Source organism: Nerophis ophidion, linkage group LG08, assembly GCF_033978795.1.
Source record: "Nerophis ophidion isolate RoL-2023_Sa linkage group LG08, RoL_Noph_v1.0, whole genome shotgun sequence".
Taxonomy (NCBI): Eukaryota; Metazoa; Chordata; class Actinopteri; order Syngnathiformes; family Syngnathidae; genus Nerophis; species Nerophis ophidion.
In genome coordinates this window covers 70,478,788-70,501,687 of record NC_084618.1, presented here as the reverse complement: position 1 = coordinate 70,501,687, position 22,900 = coordinate 70,478,788, and the positions used below count along the sequence as shown (strand labels likewise).

The window sequence follows — 22,900 nt, the reverse complement described above, 5'->3', positions numbered from 1 at the left end:
TGTTATGTCAGTTATTAGTTAAAATGTTTGAAATTGTTATCATTGGTACTATTACTACTGTCATTAGTCAAATGTTTTTTTTTCTTTTTTACTTTTTCTTCCCAAAAAATCATGCTGTTACTATCATTGCGGTTTATTCACTAAAATCATGGTCTTACTGTACTTTTCATTATTGCAGTTTATTCACAAAAATAAGGCTGTTGCGGTTCATTATTGCTGGATTTTCATAAAAAATTTACGCTGTTCTGTTCAAATCATGCTTAATGCTCATTAATGAGGTTTATGCACTAAAATCCTGGTCTTACTGTACTGTTCAATATTGCGGCTTATTCACAAAAATAAGGCTGTTTTGGTTCATTATTGTGGTTTATTCACAAAAGTAAGTCTGTTATGGTTCATTATTGCGGCTTATACACAAAAATCCTGTTACTGTTTTGCGTTTTTTTCACAAAAATCAATAATGAACACTAAGTTTACTATTCTGATTTATTCACAAAAATATGCTGTTACTGTTTATTATTGTAATTTATTCACAAAAATCTTGCTGCTACTGTTCATTATTGCACTTTTTTCATAAACATCATGATGTTGATGTAAAGTATTGCAAATTATTCACAAATATTCACACTGTTACTGTTCATTTTAGTTTATTTGCAAAAATCATGCTGTTAAGGTTCAGTATCGCGGTTTATTTGAAAAAATGTATTTGTTATTGTTCATTATTGAGGTTTATTCACTTTGAGCGTGCTGCAGGATTTTGAATTTGCATTTACAAATAGCGATGTTAAAGTGCTTTAAATGACAAAATGATGATGCTGATATGTTCATTGTTAATATGATACAATGTAACTATTACTTAATTTAAACGTATTGTACAAACATTTTTTTAATTTCATACACCGTCAGTAGTTATTTTGTGCCTTTTCCCAGAAATTACTTTCTTCAGCTCGGTTGGTAGAGTGGCCGTGCCAGCAACTTGAGGGTTGCAGGTTCAATTCCCGCTTCCGCCAACCTAGTCACTGCCGTTGTGTCCTTGGGCAAGACACTTTACCCACCTGCTCCCAGTGCCACCCACACGGGTTTGAATGTAACTTAGATATTGGGTTTCACTATGTAAAGCGCTTTGAGTCACTAGAGAAAAAGCGCTATATAAATATAATTCACTTCAATTCACTTCACTTCACGCTTTCGATTAGCTGAACTGGCCCTATTTAGTTCTTGTAGCACCATCTGTTGTTTTAGCATACATTTTACAGCCCATAAGTGTGTTTTCATCGGGAGATTTTTATTAAATCTGAGCAAATAGATGTTGGCAGCACAGCAGACCGTTTTGTAGTTAATAAATCATATGTAGCAGAATGAATAAATAGGTTTCTTGGTCAGTGCACTTGTCACTGTGACCTGAATTTGTGTACATATTTGTTTTGTTTTGCTTTTGTTTGTGCCTGAGTGTCTGGCAGTCTGCTTTCCTGGCCTGAGGCTGAGATTTTGCCTGGAATAGTCATTTGCTTTGCTTGCTTTGAGGAGGTCACAGTTCAGCTGATGTACCTAAAAAAGCAGATACTTTGGACTGTTTGGACATGTATTAGCTTTTGTTGTAATTCTGCTCAAAAGGGTTATAGTTTGTGTGTGGACTGATAGATACCTATATTAATAGAAATGTATGAACCTATACTATAACCTAAATATACAACTGCATTTGCCATTTTTTCTTTCTTTATCGTACAGCTCAATTGTTTATAGAATAATACCTGTATAATATTTTAAGATACACTTTTTTATTTTATTTTTTATTTTTTTCAAAGTTAAAATTTAATTGAAAAAAATAAACATTCAAAAATGTTTCTCCCTTGTTTCGCATTGGCTTCTAGTGTAGGGTCCTTGAACTGTTCAGCAGTTTTACCCTTTGACACCTTGGTCTCTTTCACTTAAGCTTGATTTCCTTGGTGGTCCTGAGCTCCATGATCTTTTTGGGCTACTTGGTCTTCTTGGGCTCTTTGGTCTTCTTGGTGTCCTTAAACTTGGCCCCCTTGAGCTTGGATTTGGTCCTCCCAGACATAACCTCTTCATCCACATATGCAGCTTCATTAGATTTGTGCTTTTTGGCTGGCGCCACGGCGCCTTCGAGGACAGACTGTTCAGGAACCTTTACCTCCTCTTTCTTTGGTTCATTTGCAGCATCAGATTTCTTTGCAGCACCATTAGCAGTTTTTGTCTTCTTGCTTTCCTCCTTTGGGGCGTCTTGCACATTTTGATCCACATTTTCTCTTTTTATCTCTGACCTCTTAATTGTTCTTTGGTGCAAGCCGAAATTTGCCCTTTGCGCCTACAGTGACGACGTTGGCCGGCTACCGTTTCCAGACCTTTCTTGATGGCTCTGCAGACAAAGCAATTCCACTGGACGCTGTTCGTGGATACACTTTTAAATAACATATTTTACGGACTACAGAGTATACCAGTGTGTACGCCACACCCACTAAATCTTAGAAGAAAACATTGTTTCCATATACTAGCCACACCAGACTATGAGCCGCAGATATATACGTTGTGAAAAACGTTTTTTACACAGAAGTATTTTGTAAATGTTTATTTACAGACCTTAATTGTTTTCGAACGTTGTCTGTAACATGGCAGTAAAACAGCTGATCGAGCAAAACACACATCATTGTCATGGACCCACTAGTTGGGGAAGCTAAAGCTCCAGTCAGCTAAACAGACTCAATTACTCCACGGTGACGTCTCGGGGAATTTACTGAGGATTTTTAAAAATGAAACAATACAAAAAAAAAGCCCGTCCATCCATCCATCCATCTTCTTCCGCTTATCCGAGGTTGGGTCGCGGGGGCAGCAGCCTAAGCAGGGAAGCCCAGACTTTCCTCTCCCCATCCCCTTTGTCCAGCTCTTCCCGGGGGATCCCGAGGCGTTCCCAGGCCAGCCGGGAGACATAGTCTTCCCAACGTGTCCTGGTGGCCTCCTACCGATTGGACGTGCCCTAAACACCTTCCTAGGAAGCATTCAGGTGGCATATTCTGACCATATGCCCGAATCACCTCATCTGGCTCCTCTCCATGTGGAGGAGCAGCGGCTTTACTTTGAGCTCCTCCCGGATGGGAGAGCTTCTCACCCTATCTCTGAGGGAGAGCCCCGCCACCCGGTGAAGGAAACTCATTTCGGCCGCTTGTAGCCGTGATCTTGTCCTTTTGGTCGTGAAACAAAGCTCATGACCATAGGTGAGGATGGGAACGTAGATCGACCGGTAAATTGAGAGCATTGCCTTCCGGCTCAGCTCCTTCTTCACCACAACGGATCGACACAGCGTCCACATTACTGAAGACGCCGCACTGATCCGCCTGTCGATCTCACGATCCACTCTTCCCTCACTCGTGAACAAGACTTCTAGGTACTTGAACTCCTCCACTTGAGGGAGGGTCTCATCCCCAACCCGGAGATGGCATTCCGAATGCCATTGTAAGTTAATAATACTAACTTCCAGTTTAATGCTATAAACAGCAGGGAACACTGTAGTAGGCACTCACCCAGCAGCACCTGCAGTGAGTGAACTAGTCCAAGACATGGCGCCATAGCAGAAGCAATAACGCACTATTTCAGTGTCTTTGCCTGTGTTTCATGAAAACTATTTATTTGCAATATGGTCCTCAGCAAAGAAAAATCCATACATAAACTTCACCATTTAATAAGACGCAAGGTTCAAAGTGTATATAAAAGGTTGTGGATTATAATCCTGAATATATGGTACCTGTAATTGTTCAAGTATAATATTTTAGGGCAGGGGTGTAAAAATGATGGGTACCCTCAGACGGCTGCTTGTAATTGTGTATGAATATAAACCTCATTACATTATTACACGATTGCCTATGCGTGTGATTATTTTTATTTCTTTATGTACAATTTGATGGATAACTTGCTTTATAATCATATGTCAAGCAGATATTTAAGTATTGTTTTTAGGGCTGTCAATATTAAGGCGTAAAATTCTCTAATTAATCATGAACACACTTAAATTAATCACAAAAGCCTTAAAGAACTTTCGATAAAACCATTACCAAGTTTTTTGCATGTATTCAAGTATAATGTTTAGAAATGTTCTTAGATAACATTCTGATACTAAAATTGCATTTGTGTAAAAATATTGGAGGCCTTTTTTAAGCATATTTCAAATATGCAAGCGAATATTATGTGAACAATCATGATTTATCCAAATTCCCCAAAATTGTTTAATATGATTAAAAACATTTATTTGAAAGGCTTATTTTTTTTTTTTTAACAAAAAAAAATTAACCTCAGTACATCATTTATTTTTTGCAATATTAAAGATGAAAAGATATGCAATTGCATGCAGTACATGCGTTTTTTTCTGTTAAAATTGAAAGAACGAATACATTCAGTAAGAAAGATAAAGTACTTTATTGACACTCATTATTTCCAGGCGCTCGCAGGCCATTTAAAATAATACGGTGTGCCCGTGCATTTCTTTATTAATATTTTACATAGCAGAATGCAAGTTATTAATTTATAATTTTACAGCTTAATACCATGTATTTTATAGTTCTTTACGATTACAAAAAAAAAGACTTTTGCACAGCTGTAATGACATAACAGAAGTGGCATCTGAAGCCTGTCAATTCGAACCAGATAACTCAAGCATCAATATAGTGAAATAGTTTTATTTTAACTGTCCTTTCTATCCCTATGGGGACCGTTTTGTACCTAAATATGTGACACATAATGATGTCATACTACTACATATTCCGACTTTAGCTGCACTTTGCTCTGACTTGCTTTCGCTCTTCTCCTCCATGAACACATTTCCAGTCATAATATGCCCTATGCACTGATAATATGAAAACAGGCGATGCAGTCTGACACTACTACAATCATAAAACCACTGTTGTTGCCACATAGACGGGAATAACGCCCGGTTGTTACAGCAATTCTTTGTCACTGCGTCATTCAAGCCAAATTGTGATTTTGACCTGCATTGCTTGACTGGCTGGTTAAGCGACAGTTGAGCAAGCCACTCACATGTGTTACACTTCCAGGCCAGATGGCGCAACTACCACGGTCAATCAAAACATCTAGTCCCTGTAATTATTATTAGGTGTTAACTAATTTTGTACACATCTGACTCAGCAGAGTGAGACAGCAAAGTGAAGGAGTCATGGTAGGTTTGAAAACATTCAAGATAAACGTGTTTAGGGTTGGTACTTTCATGCTCCAACTCTCTTGCCTGCTATGAGGCACGTTTCTCTGATTGGACATTTAATACCAGTTTACTTAATGACTGTGGTCGTATCGTATTGACCCAAATATAAGGCATCCAATTTAACTTGCTCACCTACATTTGAGACACTTTTTTACCAGTGGATGTCACGACAATGCTATCTTTCCTGGTCACTGACGTCTGTGAGTCGCAGAAAAAAATTGGCTCCACCTGTTAATTGGTATAAGTCGCTCCAGAGCAGGGGTGCCCACACTTTTTCTGCAGGCGAGCTACTTTTCAATTGACCAACTCGAGGGGATCTACCTCATTTATATATATCATTTATATTTATTTATTTATGAAAGAGACATTTTTGGAAACAAGTTAAATGTGTTTAATGATAATACAAGCATGTGTAACATGCTTTCTTTCACGAAGACAAGAATATAAGTTGGTGTATTACCTGATTCTGATGACTTGCATTGATTGGAGTCAGACAGTAATGATGATAACGCCCACATTTTCAAATGGAGGAGAAAAAAAGTTGTCCTTTCTGTACAATACCACATGAAAGTGGTTGGTTTTTGGCACCTAATTCATCCAGCTTCCATACACTTTACAAAAAAAACATTGGCGGCAAATTCCGTAGCTTGTTTGATTGACATTCACGGCACCCGAGGGTCTTGTGAGATGACGCTGGCTGCTGCCAGTTCATTATTATGAAAAAATGACAGAGAGGAAGGCGAGAAACACTTTTTATTTCAACAGACTTTCGCGCTGTCCCTTCCGTCAAAACTCTAAAGGCCGACTGCACATTTCCTATCTTCACAATAAAAGCCCTGCTTCATGCTGCCTGCGCTAACAAAATAAGAGTCTCGGAAAGCTGGCGTGCACAAGTGATGTGCACGCCAGCTTTCTGAGGGATCGCTTGTGCACACCAGTTTTCCGAGACTCTGTATTTAGTTAGCGCAGGCAGCGTGAAGCAGGGCTTTTATTGTGAAGATAGGAAATGTGCAGTCGGCCTTTAGAGTTTTGACGGAAGGTACGGCGGGAGAGTCTGTTGAAATAAAAAGTGTTTCTCGCCTTCCTCTCGGTCATATTTTAATAATAATGATCTTGCAGCAGCCAGCGTCATCTCACAAGACCCTCCGGTACCGTGAATGTCATTTAAGTGACGTCTTGGTGAAGATTGATGATCACGAATTTTTAGGTCTATTTTTTTTTAAAAGCCTGGCTCGAGATCGACTGACACACCCCCCGCGGTCGACTGGTAGCTCGCGATCGACGTAATGGGCACCCCTGCTCCAGAGTATACGTTTCACCGGCCAAAAATGCAAAATAAAGAAGGAAAAAAACATATATACTGTACATCGCACTGGAGTACAAGTCGCATTTTTGGGGGAATTTTATTTGATAAAATCCAACACTAAGAATAGAAATTTGAAAGGCAATTTAAAATAAATTAATGATAAATGGGTTGTACAGTACTTGTATAGCGCTTTGACACCATTTCCACATTTACCCATTCACACACACATTCACACACTGATGGAGGGAGCTGCCATGCAAGGCGCCAACCAGCATCCATCAGGAGCAAGGGTGAAGTGTCTTGCTCAGGACACAACGGACGTGACGAGGTTGGTACTAGGTGGGGATTGAACTAGGGACCCTCGGGTTGCGCACGGCCACTCTTCCACTGCGCCACACCAGTGAACAACAGGCTGAAAAAGTGTACGTTATATGACGCATAAATAACCAACTGAGGAGGTGCCTGGTATGTTAACGTAACATATTATGGTAAGAGTCATTCAAATAACTATAACATATAGAACATGCTATAAGTTTACCAAACAATCTGTCACTCCTAATCGATAAATCCGATGAAATCTTCTTCCTCAATGTCGCTTCTAAACAACTCTGCCAACTCCAAAAGTATGCGCCGCTTCCTCTTGTCGTTTTCTGCTGCATATTTCACTACGTCCAGTTTGTAATCTGCAGTACATGATTTAATTTTCGGTGCCATTTTTTTTCAGCCCTTTTCAGTTTTTATAAGTTATCGTCAACGATGAAATGATCAATTGTAATAGCTACGGCAGTAGCATATAGCAGTTAACATTCCATGACCCAGAATGCACTTCTGCCATGACCCTCCCCCACCGAATTCTTATTGGTTGACGTGTGTGTGACTACTGCTGACGTGTGTGTGACAATTGCTGACATTTTCTTGGTCTCTTCAATGATTGAGATAAATCCATCCATCCATCCATCATCTTCCGCTTATCCGAGGTCGGGTCGCGGGGGCAACAGCCTAAGCAGGGAAACCCAGACTTCCCTCTCCCCAGCCACTTCGTCTAGCTCTTCCCGGGGGATCCCGAGGCGTTCCCAGGCCAGCCGGGAGACATAGTCTTCCCAATGTGTCCTGGGTCTTCCCCGTGGCCTCCTACCGGTTGGACGTGCCCGAAACACCTCCCTAGAGAGGCGTTCGGGTGGCATCCTGACCAGATGCCCGAACCACCTCATCTGGCTCCTCTCCATGTGGAGGAGCAGCGGCTTTACTTTGAGCTCCTCCCGGATGGGAGAGCTTCTCACCCTATCTCTGAGGGAGAGCCCCGCCACCCGGGGAAGGAAACTCATTTCGGCCGCTTGTACCCGTGATCTTGTCCTTTCGGTCATGACCCACAGCTCATGACTATAGGTGAGGATGGGAACGTAGATCGACCGGTAAATTGAGAGCTTTGCCTTCCGGCTCAGCTCCTTCTTCACCACAACGGATCGGTACAACGTCCGCATTACTGAAGACGCCGCACCAATCCGCCTGTCGATCTCACGATCCACTCATAATTATTTGATATTGTGTAATCTGCAGTACATAATTTCCTTTTCGGTGCCATTTTTGTTCCGCCCTTCTCAGTTTTTATAAGTTACCGCCAACGATGAAATTATCCATTTTAATAGCTACGGCAGTAGCATATTGCAGTTAGCATTCCATGACCAACAATGCACTTCTGCCATGACCCTCCCCTGCCGAATTCTTATTTGTTGACGTGTATGTGAGGATTGCTGACATTTTCTTCGTCTTTTCCGTGAATTAGATAAATAATATTATTTGATATTTTACGGTAATGTGTTAATAATTTCACACATAAGTCGCTCTGGAGTATATGTCGCACTCCCGGTCAAACTATGAAAAAAACTGCGATTTATAGTCCGAAAAATACGGTATATTAGTCTGTAGACCTTGAATACAATAATGCCCGTTTTTTTCAGACAATTTTTAGATTACAATATAAAAAAGATCATATTTTTTTGCTGGTTTAACTAGTTTTGTGCGTGAGTGAAGGGAGGGAAACCTCTTACTTGTGTAGTGCCACCTGTTGGTTTGCATGTAAAGATCTCTAGACCCCTATCATTTAGAAACTTTTACTATACTACTATTAACAGTCATGTCAATATGTTTTTTGTAAACTGACTGTTCTACGTCTGATGTGCTACGCATAAAAGGGTAACGATTTGTTAAAACATGCAACCCCACTGTAACACCTGTGCTGTTTTTTTTTCAAACAAATACACCACATGCTGGCACTATAATGTCATTGGGACTTTGCATCTAACTGGCCAAAAGTTAATGTAAAGAGGATAGAGTGTCCAGAAAAGCGCTACATAAATCAAATTCAGGGGTAAGTGCATGTGCCTCACAATACGAAGGTTCTGGGTTCGATCTCCGGGCTCGGGGTCTTTCTGTGTGGAGTTTGCATGTTCTCCCCGTGACTGCATGGGTTCCCTCCGGGTACTCCGGCTTCCTCCCACCTCCAAAAACATGCACCTGGGGATAGGTTGATTGGCAACACAAAAGTGGCCCTAGTGTGTGAATGTTGTCTGTCTGTGTTGGCCCTGTGATGAGGTGGAGACTTGTCCAGGGTGTACCCCACCTATCGCCTGATTGCAGCTGAGATAGGCTCCAGCACCCTCTGCAACCCCGAAAGGGACAAGCAGTAGAAAATGGATGGATGGATGGATGGCATTATTATTATGTGAATGACATGCATGTCTCCCAAAATATTTTAAGCTCAGCCCACAGGGGGCACCACAAATGGGCTATACCAATTGCGTAAAAGTCAGCTTTGTTGTCGTCTGGTCTTGTTGCTTCAGTTGTTTTGGTCACAATGGAGTTAATGGAGTATTAAAAGCGTTACTAAAACGGCCTTCTTTCATCTCCGTAACATCGCTAAAATTCGCTCCATTCTGTCCACTAAAGACGCTGAGATCATTATCCATGCGTTTGTTACGTCTCGCCTCGACTACTGTAACGTATTATTTTCGGGTCTCCCCATGTCTAGCATTAAAAGATTACAGTTGGTACAAAATGCGGCTGCTAGACTTTTGACAAGAACAAGAAAGTTTGATCACATTACGCCTGTACTGGCTCACCTGCACTGGCTTCCTGTGCACTTAAGATGTGACTTTAAGGTTTTACTACTTACGTATAAAATACTACACGGTCTAGCTCCATCTTATCTTGCCGATTGTATTGTACCATATGTCCCGGCAAGAAATCTGCGTTCAAAGGACTCCGGCTTATTAGTGATTCCCAAAGCCCAAAAAAAGTCTGCGGGCTGTAGAGCGTTTTCCGTTCGGGCTCCAGTACTCTGGAATGCCCTCCCGGTAACAGTTCGCGATGCCACCTCAGTAGAAGCATTTAAGTCTCACCTTAAAACTCATTTGTATACTCTAGCCTTTAAATAGACTCCCTTTTTAGACCAGTTGATCTGCCGTTTCTTTTCTTTTTCTTCTATGTCCCACTCTCCCGTGTGGAGGGGGTCCGGTGGCCATTTACTGCTCGCCTGTGTATCGGCTGGGGACATCTCTGCGCTGCTGGTCCGCCTACGCTTGGGATGGTTTCCTGCTGGCTCCGCTGTGAACGGGACTCTCGCTGCTGTGTCTTGGATCCTCTTTGGACTGGACTCTCGTGACTGTGTTGTATCCATTGTGGATTGAACTTTCACAGTATCATGTTAGATCCGCTCGACATCCATTGCTTTCCTCCTCTCTAAGGTTCTCATAGTCATCATTGTCACTGACGTCCCACTGGGTCATTATTGTCACCAATGTCCCACTGGGTGTGAGTTTTCCTTGCCCTTATGTGGGCCTACCGAGGATGTCGTGGTGGTTTGTGCAGCCCTTTGAGACACTAGTGATATAGGGCTATATAAGTAAACATTGATTGATTGATTGATATTGCAGTGATTTATAAACATGGCGACAGATAAGGACACTGATGACAGACTGAGAGTTTTTTCTATTTCACAATGTTCTTTCTATACCAAATTTTGTTGTAAATGTCAACAAAAAGTGATTGATGCATGGTGTTTCTTTTGTGTTCTTCCCCCTCAGGTCTTGCAAATACTCCAGAGTTTCAAGTTGGGTCCCAGCACACATACTCAGCCTTGTAGTAAGCTGCACTATCAAGGAAATTCCTCAGGCCTCCAGGGTCACCTCTGCAGTTTCATTATCAGGCGGTTCTAGCAGCTGTACAAGCTTCTGTGTCCAAAACAACACACACACATTGGACATTTCATTAGACAAAACTGTTCCCAGGATGGAACTTTAAAAGAAGGAAATGGACTTCTGTGTTATCATGACCTGGTTTGAATCCATCTGATCATCTATGTGAGTACTGTGATGTAATATATGGTAGACCAGCCTCATTCTTTCTCTTTTTTCAACGCTAAATCTGCTAACACACACACTGAACTACTCAAAATGTGTGTTGGCATTTTTAACAAGGTGCCTAAGCCGAAGATGACTCATATGAGCAGTTGGACTGTAGTGAACTGTTAAGGCTGAAACATATAGTTACCGTAAGCGATGCTGGCTTGTTCCTCCGACTGCAAACACTCCCACAGACCTTGACGTGCTCATCCCATAAAATCGAGCTTCGTGTCAGCGCTAAGGCGGACCGCAGAGCTATGATTGGTTAGCTTTTGCGGAAGGAGGGTCCTTGAGCACAAACGTTATGCTTGAAATGCACAAATTATTGATACCGGTATATACCACGATATATTATTTGACATATTAAAAAGAGCTGACACAATATAAAATACGAAAACTAGATTTTTTGGGGGAAAAAAATACTAAAACTTAGTGTAATCTGTCTATGTAGGTATTGCATTTTACTTGTCAGGACATCCTAAATTAAGATTGGGAAATTTAGAAATTAGAACTTTTAAGTAGGAAACATCTATTTTATTCTGAAAACAAGCATACATTAACTCAATGAAATTAAGTATCCTCGGGATATTGCAGAATATTGTATGCGGGGAAAACCAAAATATCTTATTTTAATAGTTATTTTCTCAGTTTTAACATTTTTAAACTAGAATAGACAAAATATAATTATTCATGCTAAAATTTAAATTATGATGTAGAGTCACTGACTAAAAATAAGTAAATAGCTCTTAAAACTAGGAACATTTCTAGGTATGCAGTTTTAAATCTTGGCAAGTGGAAAATAATATGAAATGTAATAGAACCCTTTTAAAATAATGGTTTACAAAGTCATTTTCAGTTGTATTATTTTCTTAGAACTATTATAGATCTACTTAAAAATGTACTGTTCATATTTGGTTACTTTCTGTTGTAACATGCTTTTATCTACACTTAATAATAACTTGTTCTGTTGTTTGGGTATTTTGCATTAGTTTTGGGCGATACTACAAATTTGGGAGTAGATCCAATTCCAAGTAGTTACAGGGCCAGTATTTGTCATTCTTAATGTTTTTCAGTATCATTATTTGATTACATTTTGGTTTACAATTGTAATCCGACAAAAGCGTAGGATGGCTGTATTAATATCAATTAAATATTTAAATGATTTCCTTTTTTCCTTTTGTTGTATACTAAATTCAATATAATACCTGAAAAAAAAATACTATTGAATTGTTTTCCCCAAATTTGTAAACAACAAAAACTTTTCTTTGAAAAAACCCCCACAAATTATAATTTATAGACTAGATATTCATTAAAAAACTTTAGTTTAGTGGTTAGCTATGCTTTTTTGTATCTTCCTATGATGTGTAGTGTAGCATGTTAAGCTATTCATTGTGTAGTCCTCCGGTGATAATATTTTTTAGAAACATAGTTTATTAGGGAGTTAGAAGCTGCACTTTAGAGGAATATTAGGCGCTAGTGTGGATTCTAAATTGCAGCGAGGATGCCTTCATCCACTTGTCGCTGCCAAATTTGCGAGTTACATTTAGAATGTCTCGCGACATGCATTTTTATGCTACAACGATACTATTTAAAGCTCAAAATGTCGTCTAAATTGTGCAACCCTATTTCTGGGTGTGGTGTTTGCAGCTTGTTGTGTTGTTTACAGTGTTACTTGATTTGCACAAAAAGTCTGCACATCAAGAAAGAACAAATCTTAAACAGTTTTATTAACCATTACAAAGCTCTTTGTTGTCCCATGTCCCAAATGGCCCAGTAGCCTTGCAAATGTTCCGTCCTGTGGCGCGAGTCGTCCATCGGTTGCACATTTCCTCCAGATTACCGGCAATATTGTATGTACTGAACATTAACAGTAAACTGAGCAAATCATGACGTCGTCAGAGAGGACGCAGGCTGTCAATCAATCAATGATAGCCCTAAATCACTAGTGTCTCAAAGGGCTGCTCAAACCACAACGACATCCTCGTTTGACACAAACATATTTTAGCCCGAATTAAGAATTTATCATACGTTTTAATATAGCCGCATGGCATTTATGCCAATAGTTGACCTTTTAAACCAGACCTGGGGAAATTAAGGGTCAGGGGCTGCATACGGCCCGTTGAGCTTTTTAATCTGGCCCGCCTGACATCCCCAAATAATTTTTTAGATATTTAAAATTGAAACTGTAGCTGCCAGTATGATGTGCAGTGATGTTCTTAAACTACCTTAAGTCTTGAACTATACAAAGTATTTCAATGGTTGGAATCTGCATGATATACTAGTTTCTATGGTGATATAAGTCACAGCAGCTCAGACAAGGCACCAAGCAGTGTGAGTTGGGAGCTTTTCCACAGGTGTGTCCAGAGAGGCCAGCCTGGGTGTCAGGGACAGACGCGGAAGGAGATTTTTACAACAAAGTTCTAAAGCTTAGTGATGTATCAGATTGTAGGGGGCTTTATTTGTTACGCTTCCCGTTTATATTTCGCTGTTTGTTGCATTTTTGTTGCAGTTCGTTTGATTATAAAATATGTCAATCGAGAGGGGGTGTGGCATTTATATGTTGTCAATATTCAGTGTTTTATCGTTCATAATTAATATTGTAAATCCCACATTCTTTAGTTTCATGTACATTCTGGGTGTCATTCAGTAAAAAAAATGTTTTAAGGCGGTCTGTCACATCGATTTTAGTATTTAATCAGACATTATTGTGATGTTTTGTATTAGTGTTCCTAAAAATAAATGACTCGGCCCCCCAGACACATTATTTTTTCTAAATTTGGCCCCCAATTTCCCAGGCCTGTTTTAAATGGAAGGACGTACCGAACCGTGACTATGTTGTACCATTACACCACTAATAGTTTGAATAATTTTTCTTCTCCTTTTTAGAAAAAGCTCATTTCTCATGTGTGTAAACATAAAAATGCTGCCTCCATATGTAACAAAGCTGCAAAGTTCATTTCCTCTGCAGAGCTCATTTGCCTTTGCTGCTTTATGGAGTCTATATTTGGAGGCTCAAATATGACTGGCAGATAAAACATCTCAAACAGTTAAACAACATTTATTGCCTGTGACAATAAAGTCTGACTCCTTTTTAGCAAACAGTGGAACAACTGCCGTGTGCAGGCGCGATGGCCACCGAAGAAAATCCAACCCCATTCAGGACCGTCGTCCTGGAGAAGCGTTCAACACCAACTTGCACCGCAGTCAGGCACGACAGGGAAACCAGAGACTCGAGTGACAGCCAAGAAGTCCGTCAGCACCAGGACCAGTCGTGGCTGCCAAGACAGCGCAGTAGCCCCGCTCTCCTTTATTACAGGAAGCTGTTGTGTGACTGTGAGAAAGACTCCATTTGGACAAGGAATATTTTGAGGAGAAACTTTTGGTTGGCGAAAGAATAGAAGGACTAACTCCAACGCTTGTTCAGGAGGATCATTGTGCCAGCTGGACTTTGGTGGTAAGGACACTTTAACCGACGTGACAACCCAGGAAATTGTTGCCACACTCCCACATCAGCTCTAGCTCCAGCCCTGCTAACAGCCAGTCGCGCTGTCCCAGCATCTTTTGGTCCAACCGGCGACACATGCGTCGCTCCAGCCTGCCAGTGTCTACGCTGGATTTCCACAAGGTATCAAATACAGCGGTGGGTAAACCACGTTTCCACCAAGCAGTATTGTCAACTTTGGTAAGGCCTAGGCTGTCCGATTAAGAGCAATCCAGTCTAGCTAAGAAATGGTCACTCCAATCGAGTAATTAATGATTCTGATCCTTTTTAAAGTTAAAGTACCAATGATAGTTACACACACACTAGGTGCGGTTAAATTTGTCCTCTGCATTTGACTCATCCCCTTGTTTACCCCCTGGGAGGTGAGGGGAGCAGTGAGCAGCAGCGGTGGCAGCGGCCAGGAATCATTTTGGTGATTTAACCCCCAATTCCAACCCTTGATGCTGAGTGCCAAACAGGGAGGTAATAGGTCCCATTTTAATAGTCTTTGGTATGACTCGGCCGGGGTTTGAACTCACGACCTACCGATCTCAGGAAGAAGTGATTGTCAATTATGAATCGCAACTGAGGCAACCAGAGTGCACTCCTTGTCTGTAACCAGCATAGGTGCTGTTGATTCAATCTCTCTAAAGAAGAACTACATGGCATTAGCTATTCTAAGCTCAGCTCCATTCTAGCCTAAAGTCAACACTAGCATTGAAACAACAATTTATGCACTATACACACATTTTGTACTCTTATATTTGGTTAATATAAATCCTATCCGATTCTATGGAGTACCCCAGACTTAAGTTTTAAGTCCACTTTCATTTGTTTTATACGGGCGCCAGTGAAGAAGTTTAGTCATGTATCCCAACAAATGCTTAAAATCTCATAGCGTCTGGTATTTGGGTATGCTTTATTGACTCAAACTATTCTGTGTGGTGGAAATGTTGTTTTAGCAATGTTATCTTGGCACTATTTATAAAAATAGTTGTTCCTGTTTTCTCCCTTTAGACAACACCATCCCACTGCAGTCCCTCCAGTGAACCTAACTCCCCCCTGCTGCCCGCTTGCCGACAGCGACGTCACAACGGACTGATTCGCAGACACCGAGTCAAAGACGACTACGTAAGCTTAGAGCGTCTGACCAGGCGGCCGAGCCGAAGCTCCTTGGAGACGTTCTTCCTGCAACGGGCGTCTCTTGAATCCATGCGGGACGAGAGGATGTCGTCGGAAAGGAGGGCCGGGAGCTTTAGTGGGGGCAGCAGCAGTAGTTGCAGTAGCGATGGGGAGGCTGGAGAAGACGACTCTGAGTTTGTTCGGAACCGTAAGGATCGTTCTACCCTCCTGGTGAGGCGATTCTTTAAGAACAATCAGAAGGTACATATTTGTAAACTAATCATTCTGATGATTTTCTGGACAACAAATGTTGATGTATGGACTTGTCTCTCGGTAAGATGACCAAGTCGGTGTGTACTGGAACCAAAGCGATCGTCAGAACGCTGCCGTCGGGACGCATCTCAGAGGAAGCCTCTGAGGAGGTTGCTCGCCTCTTGGCACAGCGACCGAGCAAGAAGGATATTCGGCCAATTCTTAAGCGCCATGTGGAACAGCTTGGAGTCTGCAGGATGATGTTGCTCTTTGTCTGGGCCAAGATGCACAAGGTAAGGACCTGTTACGTTAATGAAGGATGCTAAACGTTAAAATGCAGCTTTTTATGTATGTGCACTTTTAATGTTTGACATGAAACCCCCTGCTACTCTTCACCAATAATGACCACTAATAAATACTTTCCATTATATTACTATGCAAGGTTCTTGGAGTTCCATGAGAGCTAGTCAGGTTTTATGGCGTTACATCACTCTCATTGGAGTTACTCTATGTAAGGTGCCAGAACACTGCCATTAAATTCTAGCATTAAAATGCATTTTTGCCTTTTGTCTTAACACTAAAAAAAATATTGGGTTCATTAAGATGATTAAAGTTTAAAAAAAAAATTTTTTATGACAAAATTATATTTTATAACCTTTTTTTTTTTAAATAAATGATTACACCACACGTGTGTGTGAGTGTGTTTGAATGTATGTGGGGGGACAGCGTGGAGGGGTGGATAGAGTGGCCGTGCCGGCAACCTGGGGTTCAGGTTTGCGTTCCTTGGTCAAGACATTTACCTAGTGCTAGTCACACTGGTGTATGAATATATTGGTGGTCGTTGAAGGGGCTGTAGGTGCAACTGGTGGCTATTTGTGTATATGTACTGTATGTATATATGCATAAGTATATGTATATTTGCATGTATATGTATGTATATATGTACATAGGTGTGTGTATGTATATATATATATATATATATAATATATATTATATATATATATATATATATATATTTATATATATATATATATATATATATATATATATATATATATGCACATATAATATCCATCCATCCATCCATTTTCTACCGCTAATTCCCTTTCGGGGTCGCGGGGGGCGCTGGCGCCCATCTCAGCTACAATCGGGCGGAAGGCGGGGTACACCCTGGACAAGTCGACACCTCATCACAGGGCCAACACAGATAGACTGACAACATTCACACTCACATTCACACACTAGGGGCCAATTTTAGTGTTGCCAATCAACCTATCCCCAGGTGCATGTCTTTGGAAGTGGGAGGAAGCCGGAGTACCCGGAGGAACCCACGCATTCACGGGAGAGAACATGCAAACTCCACACAGAAAGATCCCGAGCCTGGATTTGAACCCAGGACCTGCAGACCTTCGTATTGTGAGGCAGATGCACTAACCCCTCTGCCACCGTGAAGCCCACATATAATATGTAAATAAGAAATATGTGTAATTTTATTTGACACATTTATTCTCAGTGTGGGCTTCACGGTGGCAGGGGGGGTTAGTGCGTCTGCCTCACAATAAGAAGGTCCTGAGTAGTCCTGGGTTCAATCCGGGCTCGGGATCTTTCTGTGTGGAGTTGGGCTTCACGGGTGCAGAGGGGTTAGTGCGTTTGCCTCACAATACAAAGGTCCGGAGTAGTCCTGGGTTCAATCCCGGGCTCGGGATCTTTCTGTGTGGAGTTTGCATGTTCTCCCCATGACTGCTTGGGTTCCCTCCGGGTACTCCGGCTTCCTCCCATCTCCAAAGACATGCACCTGGGGATACGTTGATTGGCCAACACCTAATGGTCCCTAGTGTGTGAATGTGAGTGTGAATGTTGTCTGTCTATCTGTGTTGGCCCTGCGATGAGTGGCCTTCCGCCCGATTGTAGCTGAGATAGGCGCCAGCGCCCCTCCGCAACCCCAAAAGGGAATAAGCGGTAGAAAATGGATGGATGGATATTCTCATTGTTAAAATTTGTGCTTTTTTCAGTGTTGTCAAACATAGGGTTTTCACTTTGTTTATTTTTTTTGCTTTCAACTTAAAGGGGAACCACACTTTTTTGGAAATTTTTAATGTATTCTTGATAATAAATAAATGCGATCAAAAGTCTGCTTCTATTATGCCTATAAAGTCTTTGAAAAAAACATCTAAACAACTCCAAGCGTCTTTTTGTGTAGTTCTCGCCAGTTCCGGGTCCTAAATGGCTGTCAAAATGTACCAACTTGTTGTACTACGTCTTCAGCCGTCTACTTTGCAGGTGATAGGCAAAAAATGTCGGCATCAACTTCTTAGTTTTCACATTAAATGTTGTCTTTTTTCCATAACTTTCAACCTAAGTGCAAATTTTAGGACAGCGTAGGCCGCTTTTGTTTATATGATTCTGGCCCCTCCCTACACACAAGACTGTCATTAGGTTGAATAGGGATTAAATATCATCACGTAATCGTGACTAAAATCCATCCATCCATTTCTACCGCTTATTCCCTTTTATCTTTTTTAATGTATTAACTTGTATTGTTCTCAATAATGGTTTGTACTGTAGCACTTTTAAGATTTATTTAAATGAAAAATGCGAAAGACATAAATTCTGTTAATTATTTGTGGCATCCTACACTGTTCAGCGGTCCTTGAACTTACAGTACAAACATCTCCATCTTGTATTTTGGAGTATGGAACTATCCGTCTGGTGTAAGTGAGCACAGCTTGTAGGTTCAATGTGCATCTTAGTTGCTCAGACAGCAATGTGTTTATATTAATTTAGATTGTGGTATGTTGTTTCTTAAAGTAGAAATACGTTAATGTTTCTTGTTTTCATGTTAGCGTTTAAGCTAGCAAGCGGGTGCCAGTCTGTCCGTGAGTTAATCAAACAAAGTGCAGTCATTAATCACGGTTTTTCGATAATTTTAATTTGAAATGGTAATACTAGCTGTTGGGAGTTTTACTTCAGTTATTATTATTACCTGTAATAGTTACATCCCTTTAAAGATAAAAGTTAAAAAAAAATCAACATTGGAAAAAAACAGTGAAAAAATAATCACTAACATCCAGTTTTCCAGCTTCTTTGTAACGTTGTTCTTATGGTTAATTTGAGATGTGAAAATTTCCACTGACGATAAGGCATCGGTTTGGACGAGGTTTTGTTTCTGAAGTTCGGATTTCTCTTGGAGCGTTGATCACCATGGCTGTGGTTTTTGCTTATTTACCTCTTTTTTGGGGGGGGGTTATTCATCTCTAATGCCTGTTATGCATTAGAGATGAATAATTGGTTGTAGAAGTATGCTGATAGACCAAAACACACACACACACACACGCGCGCACACACACACACACACACACACACACACACACACACACACACACACACACACACACACACACACACACACACACACACACACACACACACACACACAGGCTCTTTGTTCAGGGAAGGCTCTATGCTGCAGAAAAGTGATTTATTCCTCCCTGTTGGTTCTGCTCCCTATATATCTGTCAGGCCCAATGACTGAGCCTTCTGTCCAAGTGTGTAAATGCAGAGTTGGCTTCTACCACAGAGCCGCGTAAATTGGCGGGCTGGCAAATGAGCATGACCGTAATTTGTAACTAAAGATCTAGAACAATGTTACAATCCACCGTGCACGCGACATATTCAAATACAAAAAGGCAGAGTCCGGGCAACTTTGCATGTGCCTTTGTTGTTTTGCATTTTACGATGCCCGACATGGATGTACTTGCGTTTTTTGTGGCTTCGCTCGTACACACACCGGACTACCGCAACACAATCCGGCACTGTCTACAGTTACTCACGTGGAGAGGCATCCACAGTGTGGTTTCTGACTTTGGCGGAGTGTTTTCTTTCATGACTCCTTTGTGGTTGCAGGGATACAGCCCGAGCGGAGCTGCTTTAATAATGAAGCCATTCAAATAAGCGAGCGTTGCCAGCAAAACTACAGCTTGCCATCTTTAAAACGCGTAGAACTTAGTTGTCTGGCTCAGGAGTATTCAACCAGCGGGACGCAGTCCGTGGTAGATTTTAAGATGAAGTAGGAAAATCACTTGGAGTTAAACATTAAAGTCTATCCCACAGTTGTCAAACTCCAGCCCCGGTGCATTATTTTAAGCCTTAGAAATAATATGCGTCAATAAAGCACTAATTCTGTTACGTTTGGAACGCATGGTGAATGCGCAAGGTATCACCCCAAGATGCAGCAGGACCAGACAGGCAGGAATTCCAGGTAAGAACTTGGTTTAATACAAAACTCATAAAATAACACTGGTAAAAAAGGGAAAAATAAAGCGCGTGCCTATGCGTGGAAAGCTAATGCTAAACTTAGCATGCAGTCCTAAGAGTTCAAGAGTAGCGTGCCGAGCGCACGGAAGCTAAGGAGCTACTTAGTAAGGTACAAGAAATAAAGACATGCCAACGTGACAGTTGCTTACCGCAAACAAACCATACAGAATGAACTAAGGTAGCAGGCAGGTTTAAATACTCACGTAAACAATTACCAACAGGTGTGCATAGAAACAAGAGCAGGTGGGACAAATCAGAAACCATGGAGACAAGATAAACAAGGAAGTGCACAAACTAAGAATCGGAAGAGTTGAACAATAAACAAGAAACACAAAAGACTCAAAACCCAAAACCATATATGATCCGGGAGGCGGATCATAACAAAATCTTTCTTAAGAAATGTATTTTTTCTTGCAATTTTGACCCAAAAATGACATGTACTGCATGCAATTGCATGTCTTTTAAGTTTAATATTACCATATAATATATATTCTGAGCATTGTTTGGTTAGAATAAACACTTAAATATCTGCTTGTTACCCTTTATTTATTAATCAATTTGTACGTAAAAAAAAACAAAAAACGTATGCATAAGCAATTGTGCATTAATATCTTGAGGTGATTATACAAATTATTACTTATATACATTTACTGTTACAATCAAGCAGCCCTTTGAGGTCATTCATAACTACAATGTTGTCCTAAATAAAAATAAGTTTGACACCTTTGGTCTATCCATTTCAAAAATAGTGTGGTTTCTTCTAATAATAAAATACTTTCTTTTTTTTTTTTGCTCTGGCTCAAAGCTGGACAGTGCATACATTAATGAACTATGTTAGCATGTAGAAGTGTGACAACATATTAGTATGGCCAACTATTGTAACATTTAACGTTGCGATGAGATTAGTTTTTTATTTGCTGCTATAAACTTCTGCCATAGTTCCTTCTTAGTCAGTGGAGTCACTTTTTCAAAACCGTTTGGTTCAATACTTTATTAGCTTTCATCTGCACAGGTGTCCAGTAGAGACACCATCTCTTAAGGAGACACTAATGTGCACTTTTATCCTAAAAAAGCAAAATAAACACATGTTAAATCTAATACTTTAATTTTAACAGCAATGCTTTAATGTTATATGCTATTTAGTAGAGATGTAACGGTATAAAAGCCTACAGCACGATATTATTGTGATATATGTCCAAAAAACGACTTAAGCATAATATACTGTGTACAATTAAGTGGCAGGAATGTTTAGGATGAACACACTTACTGTAAATGAACACAAACATAATGCTCAAATGCTGTAATCATGTTATTACTACAAACAAATATGAGCATATATATATGTGTATATATATATGTATGTATATTTATATGTATATATATGTGTATATTTATATGTATATATGTGTATATATATATATATATATATATATATATATATATATATACATATATACACATATACACATACCACATATATATATATATATATATATATATATATATATATATATGTCTTGATTGGATTATCCGGAGAATAGTGCTCGATACCGTGGTAGAGCGCAATATGTAGGTGTGGGAAAAAATCACAAGACTACTTCATCTCTACAGATCTGTTTCATGAGGGGTTCCCTCAATCATCTCCTGATGATTGAGGGAACCCCTCATGAAACAGATCTGTAGAGATGAAGTAGTCTTGTGATTTTTTCCCACACCTACATATATATATATATATATATATATATATATTCACATACCACATATATATACTCGTATTTGCTTGTAGTAATAACATGATTACAACATTTGAGCATTATGTTTGTGTTCATTTACAGTAAGTGTGTTTATTCTAAACATTCCTGCCACTTAATTGTACACTAACCTCTTCTCACTCCGGCGCTTACCAAAGGCATGCGGTAAAGGTAAGCATGTGCTAATTATTTTAAAACCTCTTCTCACTCCGGCACTTACCAAAGGCATGCAGTAAAAAATGTGTCTTTAAACTGACAATGTCAACATGCAGTGTAACAAATGTTAATGTGTTTTAACTTAAAAAAACAAAACAGTGTCCTCTGTAGTGGACATCTAATACTAATTTGGAAAATTCGAATTCTCAGAAAGGTTAGCTGACAATTCAACGTTTAATTATGTAAATACTTCCCAAATAGATGCTTGGCCTCCTTTGCCGCATTTTCTACGTAAATATGGATAGCAAATCAATTTAAACCACAAGTTAATTCAATGTTATTAAAATAAAATGTGGGTTAAAACATCACAAAAGCCTACATCTTGGAAACGCTCCAGACGTAGGCGGCGACTTTGCCTTGCAGTACGCAGAGCAAAGATGTTGTGTTTTCGCCAGGGTTTGTTTGTCTGTCTGTTAACAACATAATTTAAAAAGTTATGGGTAGATTTTAATGAAAACTTCAGGAAATAAAAAGAAAGAAAAAATAATCCTTTCTTTGTCCTTTATGACCTTTACAAATCAAAACGATAAAAAGACGATAAACATATATACAAAAATATAGCTCTGAAGAAACCATAGCAATATTTTTGTTTTTACTGGCAAAGAAAGTATATTATTTATTTTTAAAAGATAAACAATATACAATAAACCAAATTTGGTTAAAAGATTTCAGCGTGTGCAAGTACATTCAACAACGCCATGATGAAATCGTGGTCATTTTGGTCGCACACAATAATTGTGGTATGAAATTTTCATATCGCGACATTCCTGGAAAAGACAGATATCTAGAACTTTGCACAACTGTTTTAAATATGTTAATGTTGTGTTAACACAG

General features: G+C 40.0%; 1 protein-coding gene across 4 annotated transcripts in view; it reads left to right on the top strand.

The window, feature by feature from the left end:
* plce1 (phospholipase C, epsilon 1) overlaps nt 1–22,900 on the top strand; it is a 158,683-nt gene that overhangs the window by 12,513 nt on the left and 123,270 nt on the right. For all 4 annotated transcript variants that reach the window (XM_061909582.1, XM_061909581.1, XM_061909580.1 and 1 more), the window contains exons 2-5: nt 10,613–10,888; nt 14,026–14,555; nt 15,429–15,794; nt 15,872–16,078. In XM_061909582.1, coding sequence (XP_061765566.1) covers nt 14,511–14,555; nt 15,429–15,794; nt 15,872–16,078 — 618 coding nt within the window. In that variant the 5' untranslated portion in view covers nt 10,613–10,888; nt 14,026–14,510. The remainder of the gene's footprint in view (nt 1–10,612; nt 10,889–14,025; nt 14,556–15,428; nt 15,795–15,871; nt 16,079–22,900) is intronic.